Source organism: Micropterus salmoides, unplaced genomic scaffold (assembly GCF_014851395.1).
Source record: "Micropterus salmoides isolate LMB-PRFRI ecotype aquatic unplaced genomic scaffold, ASM1485139v1 Ms_hic_scaffold_2, whole genome shotgun sequence".
In the NCBI taxonomy this organism is placed as follows: Eukaryota; Metazoa; Chordata; class Actinopteri; order Centrarchiformes; family Centrarchidae; genus Micropterus; species Micropterus salmoides.
In genome coordinates this window covers 34,364,671-34,388,706 of record NW_024041150.1, presented here as the reverse complement: position 1 = coordinate 34,388,706, position 24,036 = coordinate 34,364,671, and the positions used below count along the sequence as shown (strand labels likewise).

General features: G+C 42.1%; 1 protein-coding gene across 3 annotated transcripts in view; it reads left to right on the top strand.

Annotated features, from left to right (window-relative positions):
- The window catches only part of nhsl2 (NHS-like 2), a 164,215-nt gene extending 140,429 nt beyond the window's left edge, over positions 1-23,786 (top strand). For 2 of the 3 annotated variants that reach the window (XM_038730777.1, XM_038730779.1), the window contains exons 5-10: positions 10,478-10,660; positions 11,834-12,953; positions 13,112-14,261; positions 14,422-14,731; positions 15,923-16,040; positions 16,762-23,786. In XM_038730777.1, the coding sequence (XP_038586705.1) occupies positions 10,478-10,660; positions 11,834-12,953; positions 13,112-14,261; positions 14,422-14,731; positions 15,923-16,040; positions 16,762-17,101 (3,221 nt within the window). In that variant the 3' untranslated portion in view covers positions 17,102-23,786. The remainder of the gene's footprint in view (positions 1-10,477; positions 10,661-11,833; positions 12,954-13,111; positions 14,262-14,421; positions 14,732-15,922; positions 16,041-16,761) is intronic. The other variant, XM_038730778.1, reaches the window with a different exon arrangement.
- The last annotated feature ends 250 nt before the right edge of the window (positions 23,787-24,036 follow it).

The following is a 24,036-nucleotide window of genomic DNA, read 5'->3' as shown; positions in this document are numbered from 1 at the left end:
TCTAGAATTAGTTGTGAAAAACACAGGTGAGTTGTAACTTTGATTTTGGCGATATCTCTGCTATGAAATAACCTAAACCTAGCACTAAATGCTATAAATGGTCCCTATATTTTAGCTTGTATGGGCCTTTTGTCTTTGGACAGTTTTTGTAATAAGGTTTGAAGTTTTCTCAGAAGAGTTATAAATAGACATTCATGTCACCCACAATATGAAATGTACTAACTTTGCCACTTTCCACGTAGCGTCATCATTAGGTCAAAACCTACATACGTACAAAACTAAGCTATACTTTTTTTGCAACCCTGTACGCAGGATAAGCGGTTGACGATGGATGGATGGATGGATGGATGGAAGTTTGGGCAAATAAGGTTTTAGTCACAGATTTAGGCAGGTGTGACCTTTGTTACAATCAAAAAGTTCAGGGGTTGGTCATGGTTATAAACACCAAATTTAATTTCCTTCCTCAAAAGATTCACCACTGGGAAAATGTCTTTGTACAAAACATTTTCAAATGTAGTGGGGGGTTTTCCCAGAAGATGAAGCATCACTAGATTGTATAACATCTTCATCTTCTAAATCAATAATTTCACAGATGACTAATACTGTAGTTAATATACATTAAGATGACCGGGTGAAATTGGATAAGCAGTATCATCCCTTTTTACACTGAACAAAATTATAAACGCAACACTTTTGTTTTTGCCCCCATTCATCATGAGCTGAAGTCAAAGATCTAAGACTCTCTCTATGTTTACAAAAGGCCTATTTCTCTCAAATATTGTTCACAAATCTGTCAAAATCTGTGTTAGTGAGCACTTCTCCTTTGACGAGATAGCATGATGGCATATCAAGATGCTGATCAGAGAGCATGGGTATTGCACAGGTGTGCCTTAGGCTGGCCACAATAAAAGGCCCCTCGAAAATGTGCCGTTTCACTGTATTGGGGGGGGGGGGGGGGGGGTCCGGAAACCAGTCAGTATCTGGTGTGACAACCATTTGCCTCACGCAGTGCAACATATCTCGTTCGCATAGAGTTGATCAGGTTGTTGATTGTGGCCTGTGGAATGTTGGTCCCCTCCTCTTCAGTGGCTGTGTGAAGTTGCAGTCAGGTCGAAACCCAGATGAGGACGACGATCATGCAGATGAGCTTCCCAGAGACGGTTTTTGACAGTTTCTGCAGAAATTCTTTGGTTATGCAAACAGATTGTTGCAGCAGCTGTCCGGGTGGCTGGTCTCAGACGATCTTGGAGGTGAAGATGCTGGATGTTTAGGTCCTGGGCTGGTGTGGTTACACATGGTCTGCGGTTGTGAGGCTGGTTGGATGTACCGCCAAATTCTCTGAAACACCTTTGGAGACAGCTTATGGTTGAGAAATGAACATTCAGTTCACGGGCAACAGCTCTGGTGGACATTCCTGCAGTCAGCAAGCCAGTTGCACGCTCCCTCAAAACTTACGACATCTGTGGCATTGTGCTGTGTGATAGAACATTTTTCAGTGGCCTATTATTGTGGCCAGCCTAAGGCACACCTGTGCAATACCCATGCTGTCTAATCAGCATTTTGATATGCCACACCTGTGAGGTGGATGGATTATCTTGGCAAAGGAGAAATGCTCACTAACACAGATTTTGACAGATTTGTGAACAATATTTGAGAGAAATAGGCCTTTTGTAAACATAGAGAGAGTCTTTGAGTTCAGCTCATGATGAATGGGGGCAAAAACAAAAGTGTTACATTTATAATTTTGTTGTGTAATTTATCTTATTGAATCCACTTTAGCCATGAAAAAGAAAACACGTAATAAACGATTTAAGAAGAGAGAGTTATTCAAACAGCAAGAAGCTCAGTATTCCAGCAGGAAAGCTTCAACATTTTGTTCTCTGCATGCAGGTTTGCTCCTTATTTTAACAGTTTGCAAATTCATGTCAAAAGTCATAACTCACATGTTAGACTGGATGATGTAGAAATGCAGTTCTTTCACGCACACACAATAACGCACACACACACAGATTCACATTTGACACAAGTTTGAGCTTTAAGGGTGAAAAACTAGATTTGACGCAGGGAACATTTTCTTCTTATGATCACATTCGCTATCGCCCTAACCCGTCTCTGGCAGTCAGCTTTGCTTGTGTGCATCGTCTTTGTGTGTGTGTGTGTGGGTGTGTGTGTGCATGGCGTGCCATCAGAGCTGTTAGTATGCTGTGGTCATCCCCTGCAATATCGTTCTGACACTCCTGCTTCCACTTGTCACAACGGAGCCTCCTTGTTTACTTTGCGTGCATGCGTGTGTGTATGTGTGTGTGTGTCTTTGCATGTGTGAATGTGTGTGCATGCGTGTGTTTGGTGCTCCTGGTTTTTGGCATAGCAACTGCTTCGTCACTGGGTGCCTCTCCCCTCATTCTCGCTCACATCCATTTATAGTTTAATATCTCTCCGTGTCTTTGTCTCTTTCTCCTGCCCTCTCTCCCCTCTGTCCCTCTCTCGCTCTGCATCTCTCACCCACTGTGTATGGGAGTGAAAGGTCAGGTATGATGATGCTTGCCTGTGGCGTTGTACTTGGTGGGTATTCACTTCCTTCCGAGAGACAGGGATGGAAACACTGAGAGGAAAAATTACGGAGGCAGGGAGAGAGAGGTTGAGAGATAATACACTTAGTAGAGAGAGAGGGGGAGTACTTTGAGGGCAAGGCTGACTTATAGTGTATTTTTCTGATTGTCAGCAAGTCCCTTGAAAACACAAAACCAGCAGTGTGTTTGTCCATCTCTAACCTCTCTGTGGCTCTCAGCCGCAAACCCCATTGGTCCCTACAGAAGACTTAAATCTTAAAAATGGGTCACAATAATATTTTTTTTTCTTCTAAAGGCTCAGTAACAGCTGTGCACTGTAGGTTTTAGCAAATGTTAATTAAACAGGAGTAAAAAGTGCATTTGTTATTTTCAGACGTGGATTAATTCACATTTGGTGGTCTGGTGAGTATTTGGGGCAGTAGAGTACAAATGAACTACAGTGTGTGTGTTCATGGTAATTAAGGAACATGTCACCCAGTGTAACAGTGTGGCTCACTGATGTGTTTTTAATAGTCTGGGATGGATAGTTTTGAACAATGGAGCTGTATGGCACAGAGGAATAAGCTCCGATATCGGGCTTTGGCAACAGAGACAGTACTTGTTAGTCGGATCAGTTCATCGTTGGTTTCGGTCTTTTCATTTATCTTGACAATCACAAAAATAGAGAATGTCACCAGACTTATTCAGCTTGTTACTCCCCAGTCTCTCAATCCCCCCCCCAACGCCCTCTCTCTTTCGCTCTTTCTCTGTAAACCAGCGAACAGGTAGCTTGCAGCCAGCTTGCTGTTGCCATGGTAACTCGCCACTCTTCCTCTCTACTCCCCGAAAAAAAAAGGAGGGGAAAAAAACAGTACCGAAAGAAAGAAAGAGAGAGGAAGTGAGCACGAGGGAAAGTGAAGCCAGAAGAAGGGAGCAGCAAAGAGAGGTGAAGAGGAAGAGAGAGAAAAAATGCAGTTTGAAGAAAGACAGAACGAGAGGAGAGAACGATGGAGGGATACAGGATGAAGGAATAATGAATGAAGGATAATGAGAGAACATTTTGTCAAAGCGCCCTCCTCCCACTTTGCTGTCTCTTCCTCCTGCACTCTTTCTCTCCGTCCCTGCACATCTTGCTCTGGCAATTTTCATGAATGACTGAAGCACTATAGGCAGTGAAGATGTGAATGCTGAACAGGCTGAGAGACAGACAGGCAGATTGACATGGTAAGACATTTATCAATTCATCTATTTTTTCAAGGTCAATTTCTTTTTTGAATATTTAAGATTTATAATTTCTAAAGTCCCTAAAATCGATCTGAGATTTACTCATGTGGAGGGGAAATTATTCAAGTATATGTCTACTTGATTTGTGCTATTATTTTGGTATTTCATCATTTTACTTTTAACACTACAGGCATTTAATTACATTTTTAAGAGCATCTGTTGATTTCTTCTTATCCTAAATGTGATCCTTTACATGATATAACTGCAGAAAGACACGGGGATTGTTTCACCAACAGGGCTTCTTATGAATGTAACACTATTTAATTCTATTGCAAAGACAAGCAAGTAGAAAGGAAAACAGGCAGACAGAGCTTGTATTCAGGTAAATAATTACTTTTTTACTTTGACCTGACAAAGATCCAGTTCTTACTGAAATGTTGTCTATGGAAGTGGTTTTCAGTGATTTGGAATCATTATGCAGTTGTTGCTTTTTTATTAAGCCTGTAAAATTGGTCATTAATGCCACAAAAAAGAGTTAATAATGACAGTTGCAGACAGGCTGGTGAACAGCTTGCAAATGTTGTCATGTAAAGCAACAAAAGTGTTAGACAATGAAACAGGCATTTTGTGAATGCAGTTCTGATTGTAGTGTGCAGAGAGTCAGCTTGCGGATGTGGAGCTGAGCGGAAACACAGACAGGCATTCATGCTGCTGAGCTGCAGACGGTCTAATCCTCTCAGTTTACCTGGAACGCCTCCGTTTACCAGGAATCTGACGAAGGGAGGAACTCTTAAGAGCTGTGGCAAATCCGACTGGCTTTACATTGTGCCCTTTGTGACAAGAATCCATCGCTGGGCAGCAATTTGAATGCATCTCTGATTTGATCCGGCTCAAGGAGCAAAACATTTTTATTTTGAGACGGTGTTGATGAGACTCCCTGCGTAGCTCCAAAACAGATGTTTAAACAAGTATGTTTGTCCTCTATATCTTCTTTTCTGAAGATGGCACAGACATGTCTCCTGCTTGTTGTTTTGTCGAGGTTTTCACTTTGTGAAAATTGGTCCTCTCACCACTGGTTGAAGTTGCTGTGGCCTGACTGACCGGACTAAAGGCCACATTTGATCCACCAGTATATTTTTGATTGACAGACTATCTGATATGTTGAAACTGTCTTATTTATCAAGGGGCCCAACCCAAGGTTTACATGACCCCGGACTCACTCTGTAAGTCCACTGAGTCCGTCTGTGTCGCGTTTGCTGGAGCTGATCGTAGCCACTCTTGTCAATGCTTGTGCTCACACCAGAAGTGTCTCTTCACTCCTCTCTGGAGAGAATACACTGCCACTTTCAAAATAAAATACCCTGTGCAGACCCCCCGATCGTATATAAACAATAAACACAGTTTAACAGACAAAAAAGAAAACACACACCGCCTGTGTGACTCCGGGTAGACATATAGCAGCCTAAGTCCGTTCCTCAGAATTCCCGTGATGCATGGCGGTGAAGGGAGTTTTGTTAATATTTTCTAATAAGTCTCCTATTTGTTTGAAATACAAAAGTTACTTTGTGATTTATGTTTTTTTGGCTGGCCTATCTGCCTATCTGCCTGCCTACCTGCAAATTCTGCCCATGCACTCACTACACATGAAAATATGTTTTGTTGAGTGGCTTTGGAGGGAGGCCTGAATGAAGGGGGTGGGATACTTTCTAAATCTTGACTACCACAGCTTTAACCATTTCCAAAGTTATAGCCAATTAAACTTAAAAAACACACATCAAAATGTTTTTCCTAAGATGTTTTCTAGCTGTTTCATCATCATCCACAACTTATTTAAATGTTTTCCAGTTTTGAGCAGCTCCTCCATTTCCTTTGTGCATTGCATTGTGGAAGAATAGTGTTCATCAACATTACACTCAAAAATCAACTGGATTTTGTCTTCCGTTTGTCTGCTTTGAGTGCACTTTACGTGGTATGGATTTGAGACAAAACTTTACAGTCTTACTCAAATACACTTAATTGTCATGGATCCACTGTTGCTGAAGGTGCCATTTATTTTATCAAAAACTCAAGTTGAATGTTTAGTGTTTGGTGTTACTTTGGCATACCCCCATTTTCTGACACTTTTACTCTTGTTTTACACACTGTTGCTGTTATAAATGGCCCACTCACTCATTTCCTTTGAAGCTTTAAACTGCATCACATGGCTTTCACCAGCATTTGCAATTTTTTTATTTTTTTTTGCACCTCTTGGACTTTCTTATGAATGTTGGCGTACAATCTCAGCTGACAGTTTCATTCCTGACCCTGGAAAGAGCATCATCGGCATCATTCATCATTTGTAAACGGCTTTTCCCAAGCTCAAAAGTTAACTGTCAACCCGAAGATTGTATTTAATTTAGGAGATGAAAGGCAGTTTATTTGTGATTATAGAGGCAAGGATGGCTTAAAATGTTGTGGACCCCGACCCCGGTTAATCACGCAGTAACTTCTGGGGTTTGAGGGTTACACAGTATTATAACCAGGAGAGACTTCATCTGAATGAAAGAAATGGGACTGGATCTGATAAGCGGGAGACAAATGGGTTGGAGTAGGGCTGCAGCGATTTCGGACTGAAATGACAGCAGCAGAGAAGAACAGATTAAAATTTTTTATTGTGACCGCAATATTGGCTGTGATGATTGTGGCAAAATCTGATTGGTAAACTAAAGCGTGAACACCATAGTCAGCTGATTACAGAGCAGGAAGAGAGAGAGAAAGAGAGGGTTGTGAATGAATGAGGCATAAAGATAGTCTTCTTGGTTGAACTTACACTGAGCTACTGTAGTTCAAAATCAAGTTCAGCCTGTTAGAAAGAGTAACAGGATTTTTGGCTGCAGTAATAGGGATTAAAACTGTAACATCTGTGTTTCAGGACAGGATCTCAGACCACAGAGCCCACTACACTCACAGCAGGCAGAAAAGCAGTGAAGCCAGGGCTATACTGAAGAGACATTATGAATGAATCACTGTCTTGTCTCTCTGGTGAAGGCTGCTGATAGTTGAAATAGTGTCTATTATTTATGGCTGCAGGAGCAACACAGAGACTCCCGACCTCTGAACGGCAGCTCGTTTGTGGATGAGGCTAGTAGAGAAGAAGAGGGCGTTTTGGATGCACGTGTGAATGTTGCATGTTTGCCTGAAAAATTGCCTTGGAGAAAACAGGATTAAAGAGTCAGACAGTCCAGCAAGAAGTGGGTGAAAGCATGACAGCCAGGCAGGAAGTCATATTTAACCCCACTCAATGGCTGAGTCATAGCTTAGTCTCTGCTGGGTGGCTGCAGATGTTCCAGCCCAAACACTCTTATGTATTCATGCACAGAGGGGAATAGCAATTAAATGGCACTCAGTGGATGAACTAAAGAGAAAATAGTCAATAGTCACAGGAGGAATGACTGAGGCGAATAGGCTGTTGGAGAGATAAAGAGATTAACAGACAGGTGGAAAAAGCAGAAGAAAACATGCGGAAAGATCCCCTCAAAAGCAGCAGCAAGGGTTTTTTAAAACACAAAAAACATAAAGTGACCACGATTCATCAACCAGGGTTGATGGGATTCAATTAAATCAGTGATTTAATGGTTGTCTTGCCAGGAAATTAGATTTCTGGCTTCCAAAATTAATTTTGTGCAACAACTCATCAGTGTCAAGACCCTCCCAGTCCTCCTAACTTTGCCCATTAATTTGGTGATTTACAGGTCAAAAGACTTCTACATGTCTGGATTGAAACTAGACTCAGACAGCAATTCAGTCACTGTGTTTCATGCACAAGCAGGTCGAAATGGCATGTACCTCTGTGTGTATATTGTGTAGGCTGCCTCCCTCCCCTCTCTCTCTCCTTACATCCCTCTCTCTCTCTCTCTCTCTCTCTTTCTCTCTCTCTCTCTCTTTCACTCTCTTCTCTCTCTCTTTTCTCTCTCTCTCTCTCTCTCACCCCAACCGGTCGAGGCAGATGGCCGCCCACCCTGAGCCATGGTTCTGCTCGAGGTTTCTGCCTCTTAAAAGGAAGTTTTTCCTTGCCTCTGTCGCCTAGTGCTTGCTCTTGGTGGGAACTGTTGGGCTTCTGTAAATGGCATCACAGAGTACGGTCTAGACCTGCTCTTTTATGAAAAGCGCTGTGAGATAACTGTTGTTGTGATTTGGCGCTATATAAATAAAATTGAATTGAATTGAATTGAATGTAGAAAAATAGTAGAAATAGTAGCCATGTGATTGGGTGTGGGCTATACTGTGGAAAAAGTTTAATCCAAATCACTAGACCGAAGTCTTGACTAAAGACTTTCATCCATACGGATTCTCCTCATACAATAGGTGTCGTCACCTCACAGGGATAAATACTGGTACTATTGACCACAAATAACATAGGAACGTCTGCACAACACAAACCCAGAGTAATGAACATGTAAATATCTGCCACGTTGTCTTTCTCTACACATAGTTGTATTTGTTGTGTTATTCTCTATTCTTTTATTATTTATTATCCTTTTATAACTTGCGTTTTTTTATTACGTATTTATATATTTCTACATTATTTATGTAAACTGTATGTTTGTCTACGTAAAGCACCTTATGTCCAAAGCAAATTCCTCATACGTGTAAAAAAAAAAAAACTTCTTGGCAATAAAGCTCTTTCTAATTCTGATTCTGGAAGCCTTTCGGATGAAGTTACAGTATTTTCAAAGTGACTAGTTCCTTGCCATACATTGTTAGTAATAACTACCTTACTTAATTAGTATTAATCTATTTATTGTTTAAGTAAGTCAGAGTACTTTTAACTTACCCAAAAACTGAACAGCAAAAGGCTAATACACTTCCTAAAATATCACTGCCCTATCAGTGATGTCACCACGGGTAAGTGCAAAAGGCAATATATCTACTGTTAGATCACTGAGTAGAAACACAGACTGTGCTTTGATTTTAGTTTTCCATTCACCATCTTGTTGGTTTATGGTTTGCAAAACAAGCAGTTATTGAATTCGACAACACAATGCTTGATTTATGAAGAAACAAAAAGGCTGGAAATCTGTATTTTGCTTACTGAGACCCCTTAAAGTCAGTGCTTGTACAATAAATACTGTATTGTTCTTTTAACTGAGTTTGTTTTGGCACTGCTGGCATAATGCCAGTATACCTTTTCATCGATCCAACTTCATTTAATTCATTTTCTGTTTTGCCTCATTGATTTTGTTTGTGTGTGTGATTCTTGTCTGTCTGATTTAACATCCCGGTCTTCTCTCACCGAGGAAAGCAAAACTTCACTGAATGGCATAATTTTGTTGTGGGAGATAAATCTTAGCAGTAGATTGCATCCAAAATGATTCCTTGCTATAAAACAAGGCTGATGGCTTAATAGAAGTCTGACTGAGTTATGCAGCCGGGTGACTGCATGTCATTGAGGCAATCAGGTAGGGACCTGCTGCCTCCAATGACTCATTGGATTACTGTCAGCCTAGACCAGACATCAGGAGGACAGGAAGTACAACAGAACAGCAGGTTTCTCAGCATCATCTGCTGTAAGTCACTATAGATAAAAAGTGGAACATAAACATGTAGGTTTATGGTGACAGAAAAAAGAAAATGAGGCTGTTCAAGCTTGTAGTTACATCTGTTTAATGTACTCCTTGTTATCTCCACATGAGGTGAAGTCTTGTAAGACAAAAACCTGCTCATTTAAACAAATTTGTGGAATGTAAAGAGCATCAGTGCCTCAAATGCTCAGCGATCAGGTAAACAGGATATCCATGAATCAACAATGCACAGAGCACGCTCACGTTCTCCTACCCTGTGTGACGATTTAAACCCAACTACTGGCCCCGGAAAGAATTGCATAAGGCTGCCCTCATGTTCAGAGTTCATTGTTAAATCTGGCTCACAAATATATTAGTTTTATGTTTTTGATGGGGGTTGTATTTTAGAGTAAATTTTTATTTCACATTTCAAGAGAACAACCTGGCTAGTGTCCTCCAGGTAATTTGAGTTTGGACATCTGAATTAAACACTGACGAGGTTGGTGAATCCGGCTAAGTGAGTAGCAGTTTGTATTTCACATGCATCTTGATGAATACTAGATTGCACAGATGTGTCTGTGTTTAGAGGGCATCATCCCTTTTTTAATGACGGCAATTTAACAGTGATTAAAAAAAAAAAACAGCAAAGTGAAAGTAACCGTAAATGATTCTTTTTTTTTATATAATGATTGTTGTGAAACAGATGAGATTGACAAGACTATGTTGTAATAGTACAACTAATGATGAGAAAATGCACATTTTGTTTAATTTAATATTAAATGTGAGAGAAAATCTTTCTTACTGAACTTTCCCCAAACATTCATATCAACAATTTTCTAGGAATCATCAATTACTTTGATTTAATCCACACTACTGCATGCTTTTTTACCCGAGTGAGAGAAGCTATTGAGTCTAATAAAAACAGTAAATCATATTTGTCTTGACCATCTTAACAGATACGAGTTGAAAATGCTGCACCCTTTCAGGTGATGCTCATGGAATCAAATTTGTCTTTAAAGATCTCTATCTCTAAAGAGTCATAATCTAATACTTTACTGCCACGTCAACAACATGGATTTACTGTGTTATTAAATTTACTGTGTCACGTAAAATTACTCTCCTCTTCCTCTCGCTGACCCCCCTGTTCCCCTGTTTCTCCTCCAGGTGAAGGGGGAGGAGGGAAATTCCACGGTGTCGACCTCCTCCAGCACTCCCCATCCCCATCCCCCTCTCCAGGGGACCCCTTCCCCCACCAGCCACGCTCCCTAGAACCTGTCACGGACACCTTCCACCAGAACCTCCCCCTGAGGAAGACACACTCTGACCTCGACACAACCTTACCTGCAGGTGTGTGTAACCATTAGGGGAAGTGCTTACTCTCCTCCCATGTTTTTCTTCTCCGTTTCTTCTTTCTTGCGTCCCTGTGGTGCGGATCTCCTTACTGCTCACACAAACTGTGCACCGCCTTCAGCCAAAAACAGAAAAAAAGGAAAAGAAAGGAACAGGTCACTACAAAATGAAATCTCTCTACTCATTAACTACTAACCCCAATGTCAGCTGAAATTCTGTCGGTGTTAAAAAACCTTTAACTTTTGTTCTTTTGGCTACAGAAACTCATATGTTTATACACCTGAAGAAGGTGTTTGCAGAAATTTCATTGACATAACATCTTAACCATTTGTCTTTCTTTTTGTCACCTACCAAATTATGAATTTTAAAAAGAACACAGTATAGATTAATGTTGGTTCAATCATTTCTTTCCCCTGTATTTTCAGTAATCTGTTTTGCTCAGTGAACGACGGTGTTGCCGGCAGCCAGGATCTTTTCATACCTAATTGGTTTATTCACTGTAACAGGGATACTCAATAGCAGGGTATGACGGTTTCGCGTAAACAGTTTAACCTGAATAAGGCCTTAATTGTAGACAGCCGAGATCAAGCAGAACATCCAAACTTAGCATGTACCTTATTTTGAGTACTGATTCACTGCAGACCTTTGCAAAAATGTCAGTGTTAGTATATAATGTAATGCACACTTGTGAGGAAGGTGTGTAGGAGAATAAAATACATCTTTATACAATATCTACCCCCTGCAACAACCGATTACAAAAAACGCCCAAGACAACTAGACATTCAATTATTAATCCAAATGCAATCAAAATACAGAAACAAAAGGACCAACATTCACATCTTGTCCTGAAGATTTGTTCAGAACTGTTTTTCAGTTCCTTACGGAGAACAGATACAAGTTAGCTGGCAACCAGCGATGGTGGAGTATACAGTATCTAAAGGACTTATTGTTGTTGAAGTAAGCAAGAAAGTGAACTTCATGCTTCCAAGCCCGATACACAATTATTATGTTTATATTAAACATTTGTTAAAAAGTCAAATTGTTTTTTTAATGGGCTGCTATTAGCTGTGGGGATGTTTATATCTTCACATGTCTTGATTTGGGTTTAATGATCAATTGAGTTTGTTTTAATCACTTTAATAAATTCTCAGTCTTCCCTGTCTTTCTCAGACAACACTTTGGAGCACAGTGCCCGAGACGAACTTCACCCAGGAACTATGGACCACTCTGGACTGCTGTGCTCAAACACACCCTCCACTTCCTGGAACGGACCAAAGGGCTCTACCTTTTCTCCCGGAGCGTGGAATGAGCCTTACAATTACAGCATGAACAAAGGCCCAGCAGTTCCGCCCAAACAGCACAGCATCATCGGTAATGCAGGGGGAGGGACGCAGGACGGGTTGATGTTGGTGAGCTCAGGACAGTCGGTGAGCTCACATTCCAGTTCATTCACATCTGTGACAAACCTTTCTGGGAGAGGAGGGAATAACATTCCTGGGATTTCACTGGCAGCGGCAATGATGGGGAAGAGGAGCGAGACAGAAGGGGCTGCAGCGGATGGAGGAAGAGGAGGTGGAGGAGGGGGGGTAGGGGAGGCAGGAAGAGGACGGGAACGGTCGGCACGTTCCATAGCAGCGGCAAACGCCTTCAAGTTCCGGGAGCGTTCCCTTTCTACCCCCACAGATACTGGTTCCTTCTGCTTTACAGAAGGTGGTATAGGGCCACCAGATGGGAATGCCATGTCTACAGGGAACGGGAATTCTATGGCAATAACAGACCACCACCAACAACAGCATAACTTCCTAGGTTTGGGTGAGAACTACGCCCTCCTCTACCCTAGAGGGAGCTCTGAAGACAGTGCCAGTACCACAGACACGATCTCTGTCACAGCTTCAGACTACAGTGCAGATGGCCGCTTGCGCCTACGCTCACGCTCCATCTCGCTTAAAAAATCCAAGCGCAAGCCGCCCCCTCCTGTGAGGAGCGTCTCTCTCATGAAGAACCTTGGAGAAGCCGAGGGGAGAATCCACCGTGAAGGCGGTCTTTATCGGGATGGCCGGCCCAAGAGCTTGCATATCCCCAGGGACCACTTCCCAGACTTCCAGCCTGATTTCCTACTGCCCAGCTCGTCCTGCTCCTCTAAACCCAATGTTGGTGAGCAGGAGCTGGGTCATGGAGGCACTAATGGACCTCCGAGCCTGGAGGTCCAGGCACCAGAGAGGGAGGTAGAGACAGAGCTGACCTTCCCCACTCACTGGCAGCTGGGGGAGTGGAAGAATGACCCTTACAGGTAGAAAATGAAACTACTCTTTATGTTAAAAGCTTATTTGCTTGACTCAGTGAAAGTCTGCCTTTTATGTTTATTTGTTATTCTCCAAGTTTGTATGGTAATGATTAGAAATGCATTGAGTTCTCTTCTCTTTTCTTCTTTTCTCTTCTCATCTCCAGGTCTCTATCGGGCTCCAGCACAGCAACAGGCACCACAGTGATTGAATGTATGAAAGTCAGAGGCAGCTCAGAGTCTCTGCTTGATTCTCCCTCCACCTCCAGGGCCACCTCTCCCTCACAGCTCTCCATGGAAACTGACATCAAGGCATCTTCGCCCTTCAAACCCCCAGGACTTATGTCCCCATCAAGTGGTTATTCCAGCCAATCAGAGACTCCCACCCCAACTGTTCCACTCAGTCAAATGGCATGTCATGGAACAACAGGGACATTAGGGTGTAAGTTGCGCCCGAAGATCCCAGAAAGGAAATCATCGCTACCATCACCAAAGGATCCGGCTGCGAGGTCTAGATTGTCCTTTGAGATGCCTGGGAATGCACATCTGGAGCTGTCATCAATCAAGCCAAAGCAAAAGGCCAGTAGACGGCATTCTGACACCTCAACAGCTGCAAAACCAGGAAAAATCAGCCCCAGCTCTTCACAGGCATTGCCTGTGGTTACTCAGAATGAGCTGAAGACTGTTCGGCTTCGCTCTGTCTCCCGTGGTGACTTGGAGGACTGCCCTGATGGGGCATCTGACACCATCGAAGAAGAACAGCATGGCCGAGACCTAGGCGAGGACCCTAGCCCACCACCCACCCTACCAAAACCCAAACCACCTGTCGCTGTCAAGCCCCCATTGCCTAAGCGGCCCCTAAACCTCCTCATCAAGTCTCCTTCCCCCGCCTCCACATCCCCCCTAGCCCTTGACTCACCTCCTGCCTCACCTGTGGACCGGCCTGTACCCCTAGGCAACATCTACAAAGTCATGAAAAAACCCAAACCCAAAAAACCTCCACCACAAACTTCAGGTCCCTCTGCTTTCCCTGATTCTACCATTGCTCCACAAACTGCCTATGATCATCCATTCCTCCCCCACTCCCTCTTTGATCTCCCTCCTCTTCCAGAACCGCAGCCTCTCCTGGAAGACCCAGCAATGGAGCCTGAATTTGACACAGACCCAGAGATCCGTCTTGGTCCGGAGGACGGAGGCTCACTCCCCTCTCCATGCAGTAACCAGGAGGCCCCAGAGCTCCAGGACAAGAGCAAGACACTCCCCTCAAGGTTGACAATCTCATGTCTGGCAGAGCTGTCGGACAAAAAGAAACCCAAGGTGAGTTAAGACATCGTCAGAAAATGCTTTATTTTAGGAGTGTCCTTGCGCCTTGGTGGCAAACAATGTAGAAATACAGTTCATGTCCTAATGTTGAATTGTTGTTTGAGAATTATTGCTGTACTGATTTGATTTTAAAAACGTTCTCATTTCTTTGCAGGTTCCACCTCCAGTACCCAAGAAGCCGAATGTCCTCCTTCTTCCCTCATCAGTCCACTCCTCCACCAATGGCAGCACAGAACGTCAGACGCCACAGACCGACAGCCCTGTGGGTCTTCGGTCTCCTGTTGGAGCATTCTCACTAGAAGAGTTTCCCAGTACTCCTAGTGCTCCTGATGTGCCAGAGCAAGATGAAAACCACATGGGAACAGACGAGGAGAGTTCAAAAGAGTCATCACTTCAGTCTTCTCTGCAGGATTCCTCCCTCACAGAGCTGGGTGAGAAAATGACCTGCGCGGGGATTGGGGAAGGTATGTTTTAGGAGGGTATTTAGAAAGTAAGTCTGAATCTTTTTCTGCATCAGGCACGACATTCCATGTTTTTTAGGCATTTGTCTGCACATGCTCGTGCTCTGGCTCCATCACACAATTAAACTGTAACTCTAAACTTTATTTAAACATTTCAATAGACACTAACAAAGCTGAAGAAACATTAAAAAGGTGTGACCCACAGAAAGTCTATGTTTTTAATTCTTACCTGTAGGCTTGAAATGCTAAGTGTGTTACAAACCCGTCACATTTATGAATGCCAAATAAGGCTGACAGCAGCACATTTACATTTGACATTCATGTAAGTGTAGTTGCATGCGACAAAGGTAAACAGCTAACTGGGCTAGGGTCAAATGGAAATTGCATTTAGCTGTATTTTGTAAAAAAAAACAAGTATACTTTTTCAGTGGGGTATTTTTTAAATGCAAGTACTTCATCAGAAAATAAGTGATTTAATCCATTCTTACAAAGTCTTCCTAAAAAAGCTTTCCTTTACATATTTTACATGCAGCATATTAAGGTCTTTGCAAGCTAGCCGTGACTTAACTTTGGTAACTTCTGTGGTGTTGTACTGTGCCGTTCTACTTTAAATGCTAGATGTGCACTTGCACATTAATCAGAATTGTCAAGACATGGTTGTGTATTTAGAGGCCATGTACAATGAGAGCCTAAAACAAAGCCATAGAGCCACTATGGAGCAGTCTAAAGGAAATCAACTTTAACATTCCTGCAGCATTTGCTAACACATATTAGCCGATAAATACTGTTTGATATGTGGCTTGTTTTGACAGAAGCTGTGGAACTCCTAACCTTTGTCTCATCATTTGATATTCATGTGTTTAATGGTAGCCTGTCAGAGTTGCTACACTTGATTAGGATCCTTCCCTGCTGTGTTTGATGCATAACCTCCTGATTCTGCTAGGGGAGATTTCTTGGGTTTTGAAGCAAATCAAGCCTAATTGCTGTAAAATTGGACCAAATCAAAACACACAGTGGTCCCCACTGTTTGTAACAGTGAATATGACATTTATCATTATTATCTAATTATTACCTGATTCTGTATGTAATTGAGTCAGATATTCTTTACTTGCAAGGGACATACATGTGTAGAAATGATACAGATATGATGAAATACATTTTAATGTGGTGTTTTGATATGATTTCTATGCTCAGATGACTCTGCAGCCAATGAGAAGACGGTACTCCACATTGCAGAGGAAACAGATGATGACTTGTTGCCCAGCACACCTGCAACACACACCACCGAAGACCTGTTCACTATTATTCACAGGTTTGAACATGGACACACAAAATTCCTATTCACATTTCAGACATACTATAACATGCTTAAAGACTTAAAAGGCTCTTGGAAAGGTTAAAAAAGGGCAGTCTGTTTTGACATAATACACTTATTGTCACATCACAAATGGTTTCAGCCAAGACCAAACTTGCCTGCTGGCAATAACAGTATAACCCAGAGCATGTGATGAAAGATGCATTGTCTCGTTGAAAAGGTGTGAGGGAGACAGAGCATAAGGTTCCCTAGCAACGGCTACATGTATATTGGTTTACTGCACGACCAGCAGCTCTTATTTTGTCCTTTTTTCTGAATCTCCGTTTCTCTCTTTCTCTCTCACACACACACACACACACACACACAGAAAATCACAAGAAAGCTAGTCTCTAAGCAACAAGTGTTCATGATTTTACCTTGCATGATGCTGAAAATAACTTGAAAGGCAGAGGAGAAAAGGTGAGGAGGGGAAATAGAAGAACAGGAGTCAATGTTTTCATCACTTACAAGAAAGGACAAGGAGGAAGGAGTCCCTTCTGTAGCTACACATTTTAGATTGTTTTATTATCTAAAAGGAGAGGTGTCAATCTAAGTGTGACTCATCTTGTTTGAGGAATACATTTCTAATTATGAATTGAAACAACTGGGGAATTTAAATCAGCTTCTTTATCTTTATCCCATTCCCCACCTTTGTTAATAATATCTTCTTTTCGCCTAGATCCAAACGAAAGGTTCTCGGTCGAAAGGAGCCGACGGACTCCTTCGGCAGCCGCCAGAGCCTGGTGTCCCCAGTGAAGCACAGCACCAGCGGTAGCGACCTCCGCAATCTGACCTTAGGCAGCAGTCAGAGGTCGAGCTCCCGCAATGAAAACTTCATGGCCCTGCTTCAGAAGAAAGGCAGCAAGTCTTCCAGCGGAGGGGCTAGAGTCTCCGCTATGGAGCTTCTCAAAAGCACAAACCCTCTGGCGCGACGGGTCACAGAGTTTTCAACCACCATGTCGACATCCGGCGAGGGAGGAGACTTGGCATCCGGAAATGGCAAACCCAACGATCAATGAACGGAAGTATTGTTAACGGATGTTTACCAGGTCCGTTTGCTGTTGACAAAGCTACCAACCAATTCTACAACGTGCCACCCACTGCAGATGGGGCCTTCTGACTAACATGTCCAAGTGGATCGCTCCAACTACTGATTGACCATTTGCACTGTCCAGTCAAATTTGAGCTAATTTTTGGACAAAATGGTCCCTCCCATGTTTGAAGCGCAATTGTTCCCTGTCAAACCGGTCCCTCTAAGAAAGAGTGAAATCTGTGGGGAGCAAAGTTTGTTCTCTCTATATTTTCATTGAAAGGTAGAGGTTTTAAGATTATGGTTCAACACTGCATCGTGTTTTGCTCATTGGGGATATGCTCAGTGTGGAGGCTGGATGGATGAATAGATGGACGGGTGGAGTCTAGACTTGGAATATAAGGATATACAGTGGATATCTTTACTCCTGGCTCCTTCTGGATGAAGACAACAAAACTCCCTGATGACCACGATGGTCAGTGTATATGAATCTGTACTCATGGTGATCCACTAGGATACCATGGAGGATCACTAATCAAATGTTTGCAAGAAGTAATGGAATAAAATACAGAAGATGTGAGACTTCAAATGATTCGTCTATGATTCAACCAAAACCCTCCAACCACCCCTCCACCACTACAGCACCGATACCTGTAGACATACATGACTTGAAGGGTGAATCTTTAATGGTGTCATGAGGCACCTAAGAAAGAAAACATGCCAAACACCTTGGACATAACAATTGTCTTCTCTCAATGGTAAATGCAATGCCATAGCATTTTCAGAAAACAGAACAGTCTGATCTGAGCGGACAAACCGCAGGATTTACAAAGAGAAACCACATGTGGGCTTTTTGCCATCAAAGATGAGGCATGACCATGTCACAGATTTTGTTGCTCATGCTATGAACATGAACCTTTTACAAAACATTCCACAGAAGCACCCAGCAAACGGACGACATTTTGAAATGCAAGCACTTTTCGTTTTCCTTGGCGTCGGAGGTTGTTTACATGGCGCAGCCTTTGCGTCGCTATATTTTTTTCTTGAGACACTCATCAATCATTATTTTTTCAGTCTTTGATTAGAATTTCTTTTTTTCTTATATTTTTTTCCTACACATGCTAGATGGCCATATACTGTACATGTTAAATTGGACTGTACTGTATGTATCCTGTACAAAGATAAATGTAATGCATCTATCAGTGAATATCATTTGCGGACACGAAGACTAAAAATAGTGTACAGAGCAGCAAGCAGCTTGGACTACAAACTGCCCACAAGATGGAGGGAAAAACACACACTCAAACACAGACACACACACACACACACGGACACTAAGGAGTAATGCAATGGAAGACAAGCAGAACAGACCTATCCACACGAGTGTGTGTGTATTCATACGAGTGTGTGTTCAGGGGAGATCTTGCCTGTGGAGTTTCTGTACAGAGAGCATGAAGCAGGCCTGGTTGTTACACAGGGTTTTTATTCATTTTGGTCTCTGGTGATGGGACCAAAGGACTGTTAAAAAATACAAACAGACCAGAGGGGACCTAACAATGTGTGTGTGTGTGTGTGTGTGTGTGTGCTTGTCTGTGTGTTCATGTATGTGTTAAGAGGGAAGTGCCAAGAACAAAATGGGAGAAAGAGAGAGTGCACGTACGTCTGCCTGTTTATGTGTTTGGATTTTTGCATATTTGGATTTTCGCGTGTGTGCACATCGTCGCCCCACATTCCCACCCCACCCCCATCCTTTTCTTCGAATAGGATTAGAACGAACGAAGCAGACACCCTACACCCACACATCATGGAACCATAAGGAACCCAAAGGGATTCAGGAACCAATAGGATCGAGTATCGAGAGGATTCAGGAACCAGTGGATTAAGGATTCTGCAATAGAGTTAGGTATTCGGGCATGAGGGAGTCTTGAGACATCACAACCCCAAGGCCAGTACAGATCAAGCCAGAGATCTGTGAGCACTGTCGCAGAGTGCCGTTGCAGGGCCAATTACTTTGGTTTACTCTCCTCCACGCACGTTTTCACACACCTGTCTCTTTCCTCTCAGAGGTCAGGGGGCGGTCTGTGCCTCCTTCCTGTACCTCCTTTCCACTCGTTCTTCTCCTCCTCTTTTTTATCACTTCTGGAGCACACGCTGTCTCTCTGCATATAGCATCATCTTTCCTTTTTCCTCTCATGGAACCTCTCTTCTGGCACATAACAGTAGCACACTCTCTCTTTCTCCTTCTTACGCTATATGCTGCAACCTCTCTCCGTTTTTTCACGTAGCATAGCCTCTCTCTCCCTTTCAATCTTCCTGCCACTGCCCTCCTCCCTTCCTCTTTTAACCTTCTCTCCATCCTCTCCTCCCTCCCTGGCGCTCCCCCATTTTCCGTTAACCTTCTCTCCCTCCCTCTCTCCCTCCTCTCTACCCCTCTGCATTCAGTCTATGCATCTGAGCTCGGCAGACGACACGACACCGGATGAATGTCAATGAATGACTGTTAAGAAAATAGATGCTGTGCTTAGTTTGGGAGTGCAAAAAACATCTTTCAGTGCTTATCTTATGCCTTCTCTCTTTCTTGATCTCTTGAGTTTTTATACTTTTTCTTAACCTTCCTTTTGAGTATCCATGTAACATTGAATTAACATGGATGTATGGAATGGATCTGTGCACAAACACAGAAACAGGCAGGGTTTGAATGTGTTTTTGCAGAAAGGACCTTACCTTTTGGATTGTGAGCAAAACACCCTGTGGTCTTTGACCCCTGACCGACCCTCAGTTCTGGATCACTCTGTGGACGGTCTGAGAATTTTGGATTAGCAGTGGTTCAGCTCTTAACACCTGACTTATCCCTCCACATGGATGGACTGTGTGGAGGGAGGAGGGACCCTTTCATCTCTTGACTCCCAGTCGGCAAACTATCCCTCGGTGCTATTGAGTCGGAGCTCCCCCTGGTGGATGGAAAAGGAAGGAACCACACATCATAACAGAAGAGGGGAAAAAAAACTCCTTCACACATCTCTCTCTTCCCTACAACAGTCCTTCAGGTATTCCATAATCCTGAAAAAAAAAAATGAAGATTTTAAAAATGCATAAATTATCACCATTTATGATGACTAGTCAAGTGACGCTTGTTTTAAATATTTAGTGAATGAAAAAAGATAAACCTATAAAACTCTGTGTTTGTTTGCCTTGTATACTGAATTATGGGCGTATTGTTGCAGCGCCTACTGTGTTTTTTTTTTTCTTCTTTCATCTGCCTTGGTAGTACACACACAAACACAACTTTCTGGCCAAAAAACGTTTATGTTTAATCTGTATCTGATCTGAACAGAAAGGTTTGGAAATCTGATAACTATAAAAACAAATATTTGCCCAAATCTGCATTGATATACAGGTATGCAGTGTGGCGCAACGAAGTGATATTGCCTTATTTTAGAGCAATATCCCTCAGAGCAATCAAATATCTGAGGTCGGGTAACAGAAGTTGGAAGGGAGGGCTGCTAGATCGAGAAAACTACAAAGTAAGATGTGGTGTGTAGACACGTGCATCTAAAAATGGGGGTGTAGAAGGCCAGGCTGTCAGGAAGAATGTATCACGTTTCAGCGCACACATAAGCTGAAAGGATGAACAAACCACAGTGTTGTTTTACTTGTTCCTGTGTAGACAAATAGCAAATATCTTCAACATAGCACATTTGGTTCACAAGTAGAGGTACAAACAAAGAATCACATGGGCATACTGGTAAAAAGGGTGCTATCCCTTTTGTAGGGATACAATCATTTAATATTGAGAAGAACATGTTATGTTTTTTGCAGTTTTTATAAATATTTCTCAGAGGCAGAGTTGCGCCAGGGGCAGAAATAATCTCATTGGTTGGTTTAATCTACAAGGGGTGGAGACAAAGAACCTGCTGAGACACTACTGCCAACTTGGTGCCATATTTTTGCTACTTCGACTAACAACAAACCTCCTGACAATTGGAACAACTGGCCCTCAGTTTGTTTGGTTGATCCCTCTGCTCTACGCAGTATGAGAAAATCTGGTCACAGTAGCTCCTCCCATTGGGGATTTAACGAGCCAATGAGAGTAGCTTAGCCCACAGAGCAGCCCTGCCCCCAAGAAATGTCTGTGGAACTAAATTATCAATCAAGATGTGTTGACAACATATATTGAAAATTACATTTCTATAAAGTGTGAAATATATTGAATATTTAATACATTATCCCTTCTTTAGGAGGACAACTAGGGACGAGAGGAAGGAGGGAAAATGAGGGTGTGGACCAAAAGTTTGCTTCTGCTGAACGTTGGGATTACCACCATCATCTTTCCCTTCACCTCCTCTCTCCCTTTTTCTCAGCTGTCGTGTGACTCAAGAGGAGTAATCATGTTAAAAGCTTTCTCCCTCTCACTCTCTCATTTTCTTCCCTGCAAAGTGATAAAAGGTATGGGAAAGCAAGAAAGTACAGAGCACTGCAATCGCCCGATAATTAATTTGGTTTCATTTCGGGCTCTGCAGATACAGAACAGTCACATAGCAACCTGTTGCTGAGACACATAAATAAAAGCTGTGTAGAAGTAAAGTTGGAGACTTTGAGTTCAGGCGAGGACAATTATCTCTAAAGCCAACAGGAAGATCCCAGTTTATCCGAATAAGCTAAACAAAGCTATGTTAGTGTGAATAATGTGTTTACAGTAACTTGTTAAGTATAATGAATAGAGCTACGAACATGAGACAATATACCGGACCACCATAAACAAATCAAACATTCCTTCAGACTTTAGACTCAAAGTTGACCACAAATCGTTCCAGGATTTGCAAAGGATTTACAAATATAATCTGTCAAAGACAAAAACAGCTACTACACAAATCCAAACTGTTTACCATTTTGTACAGAAATCTACACAGACACAAAAGCTTAAAAATAAAAATATTGGACCACATTTAGCAACTGCAATTTGGCCCAAGAAGAGAACTTGTTTTAACCAAATGTACATCTTTACTGTGGAACGTTACTAAACACGCTGTGACAATTACCTGTGTTAGTTGTGTTGAATCAATGTGTGTGGTATTTCAGGTGAGGGATTGAGCAAATAATTTAGTTACAACAAACTGTTGTCTTTGAAGAATTTATTAGTACTATAGCACAAATCAGCTGGACCAGAGGTTCTGTCTCCTAGGACAGTCACTAACTTCTGGCCCAGAGCAAAGGGCTGCATAATAATTTAATAAATCACACCAAATAATAAAAGGAAAAGGTTAAAGATTTAAAAACAATATAGAAGTCATAATAATAACAAAAAAAAGTACTATTGTAAGTACTTGCCTAAAAGATTATAAAAGAGAAAGAAAAATGTACAATTCTGATTTTTACAATTACAACCGAACATGTAAACTCAACTACAAGTTCTGCTACCCGATGACCTGAACCTGTTACTGGTTCTGCTACCCGATGTGTGTGTTGTGCAAAATTTGGGGCTCTGGTTGGATTCGGTTTGGTTATGTTCAGAAATAATAATAATCAAGCCATCTGCATCCATGCATATCACGTGTTGCAAGTAGATACGCAGCGTCTACTGGGAAGATGGAGAAAGAGAGTGTAGCCAATGCCTTTACATTTACTAATGTATGAAAAAAGCAAAAACTATGCTGTAGCTTTGGGTGTCAAGTCAGGTTCGGGTTTTTGCGCAAAACATGGACATCTTGACTGTAGCTCAGAACAATAAAATAGTACTAAACTCAAAGCCCCAAAACATTAAATTGGAAAAATTATAAATCACCACAACTCTTCTAGTTTCAATGACCTACTCCCTGCAAATCCATGCACGTCAGCAATTTAGTTGAGAACTACATTCTGCAAAAGTACACGCCAAATGTCTATTCCACAGCAAGAGGATAAAATATACATTATTATCACGAGTAACCATGTTGCTACAGTTAAAAAACTTTTTGTTGCTTTGAATGCAACAAACCCAACTCTGATTGAGTTTCACTGACTTGTGATGGGCTACAACAAACCAAGAAAATCACTAATCGGACTAAAGCCTCATTGCCCGAATGTAGCCCTTTTGTAATTAGCTGAAAGTTACAAGTGTCACAAGTTACAAGTCAATAAATACATGGTTTGAAGTGTGGTCCGGCTTTATGAGTGAGTGAAAGAGGGGGAAAAAGAAGAGCAGAGAAAGAAGGTTACTGGTTGCAGATTTGGGCCAAAGAGTATCTTTCATTTGTTTTAGGAGTGCTAGAGGGGTGGGGTTTACAGTGTTTGGCATGCTTTCCATCATGAAAACTGATGTCCTTTGCTGGTAAACCCCACCCTCCTGCCACTCTTAGGCAAAGTAAAACAAACCCCAAAACTCAATTGTTACCCCAGTTCAGGGGCTGTACAGGCAGCTTATAAAGAAACAGAGATGATAATTAGAGAGACATAGAGAAAGACAGACAGAGCTATTGGAATTATTCTATTTTTGTTATTCCCCATTGAAAAAGACATATTTAAAGGAATATTCCGTGTATGTAATGAATATCCTCTGTTTCCCTGCCCCATCCAATGGTGTGATCTGTAGCTGCGAGGTGGCGTCACAGACAAATGCTTCCCTCTGCAGCTATGCAATGCCAATGTGATGAAATTATTATATCAATATAAATAAATTATTTTTCTTGCTTAAAACAGCCCTGAATGTTTTGTTTGTTTACTTTCCCTATGTGGTTTGTGCCGTGGTTCCCTGCTCGTCTTCAAGGTTGCGTTCTGAGTCAGTATTAATGAGTTTCCCTGGAGAGGCTGCAACACTTCTGTTAACTGGGTATTTCTGTCAACACAGTGAAGCACGAGACACCAACTAAAACCTCTTGATCCAAAGTTTAATCATTACTTTTATGTAGGCTGGTTTGTGTCAAAATTACTATGCATGTTCACATAATA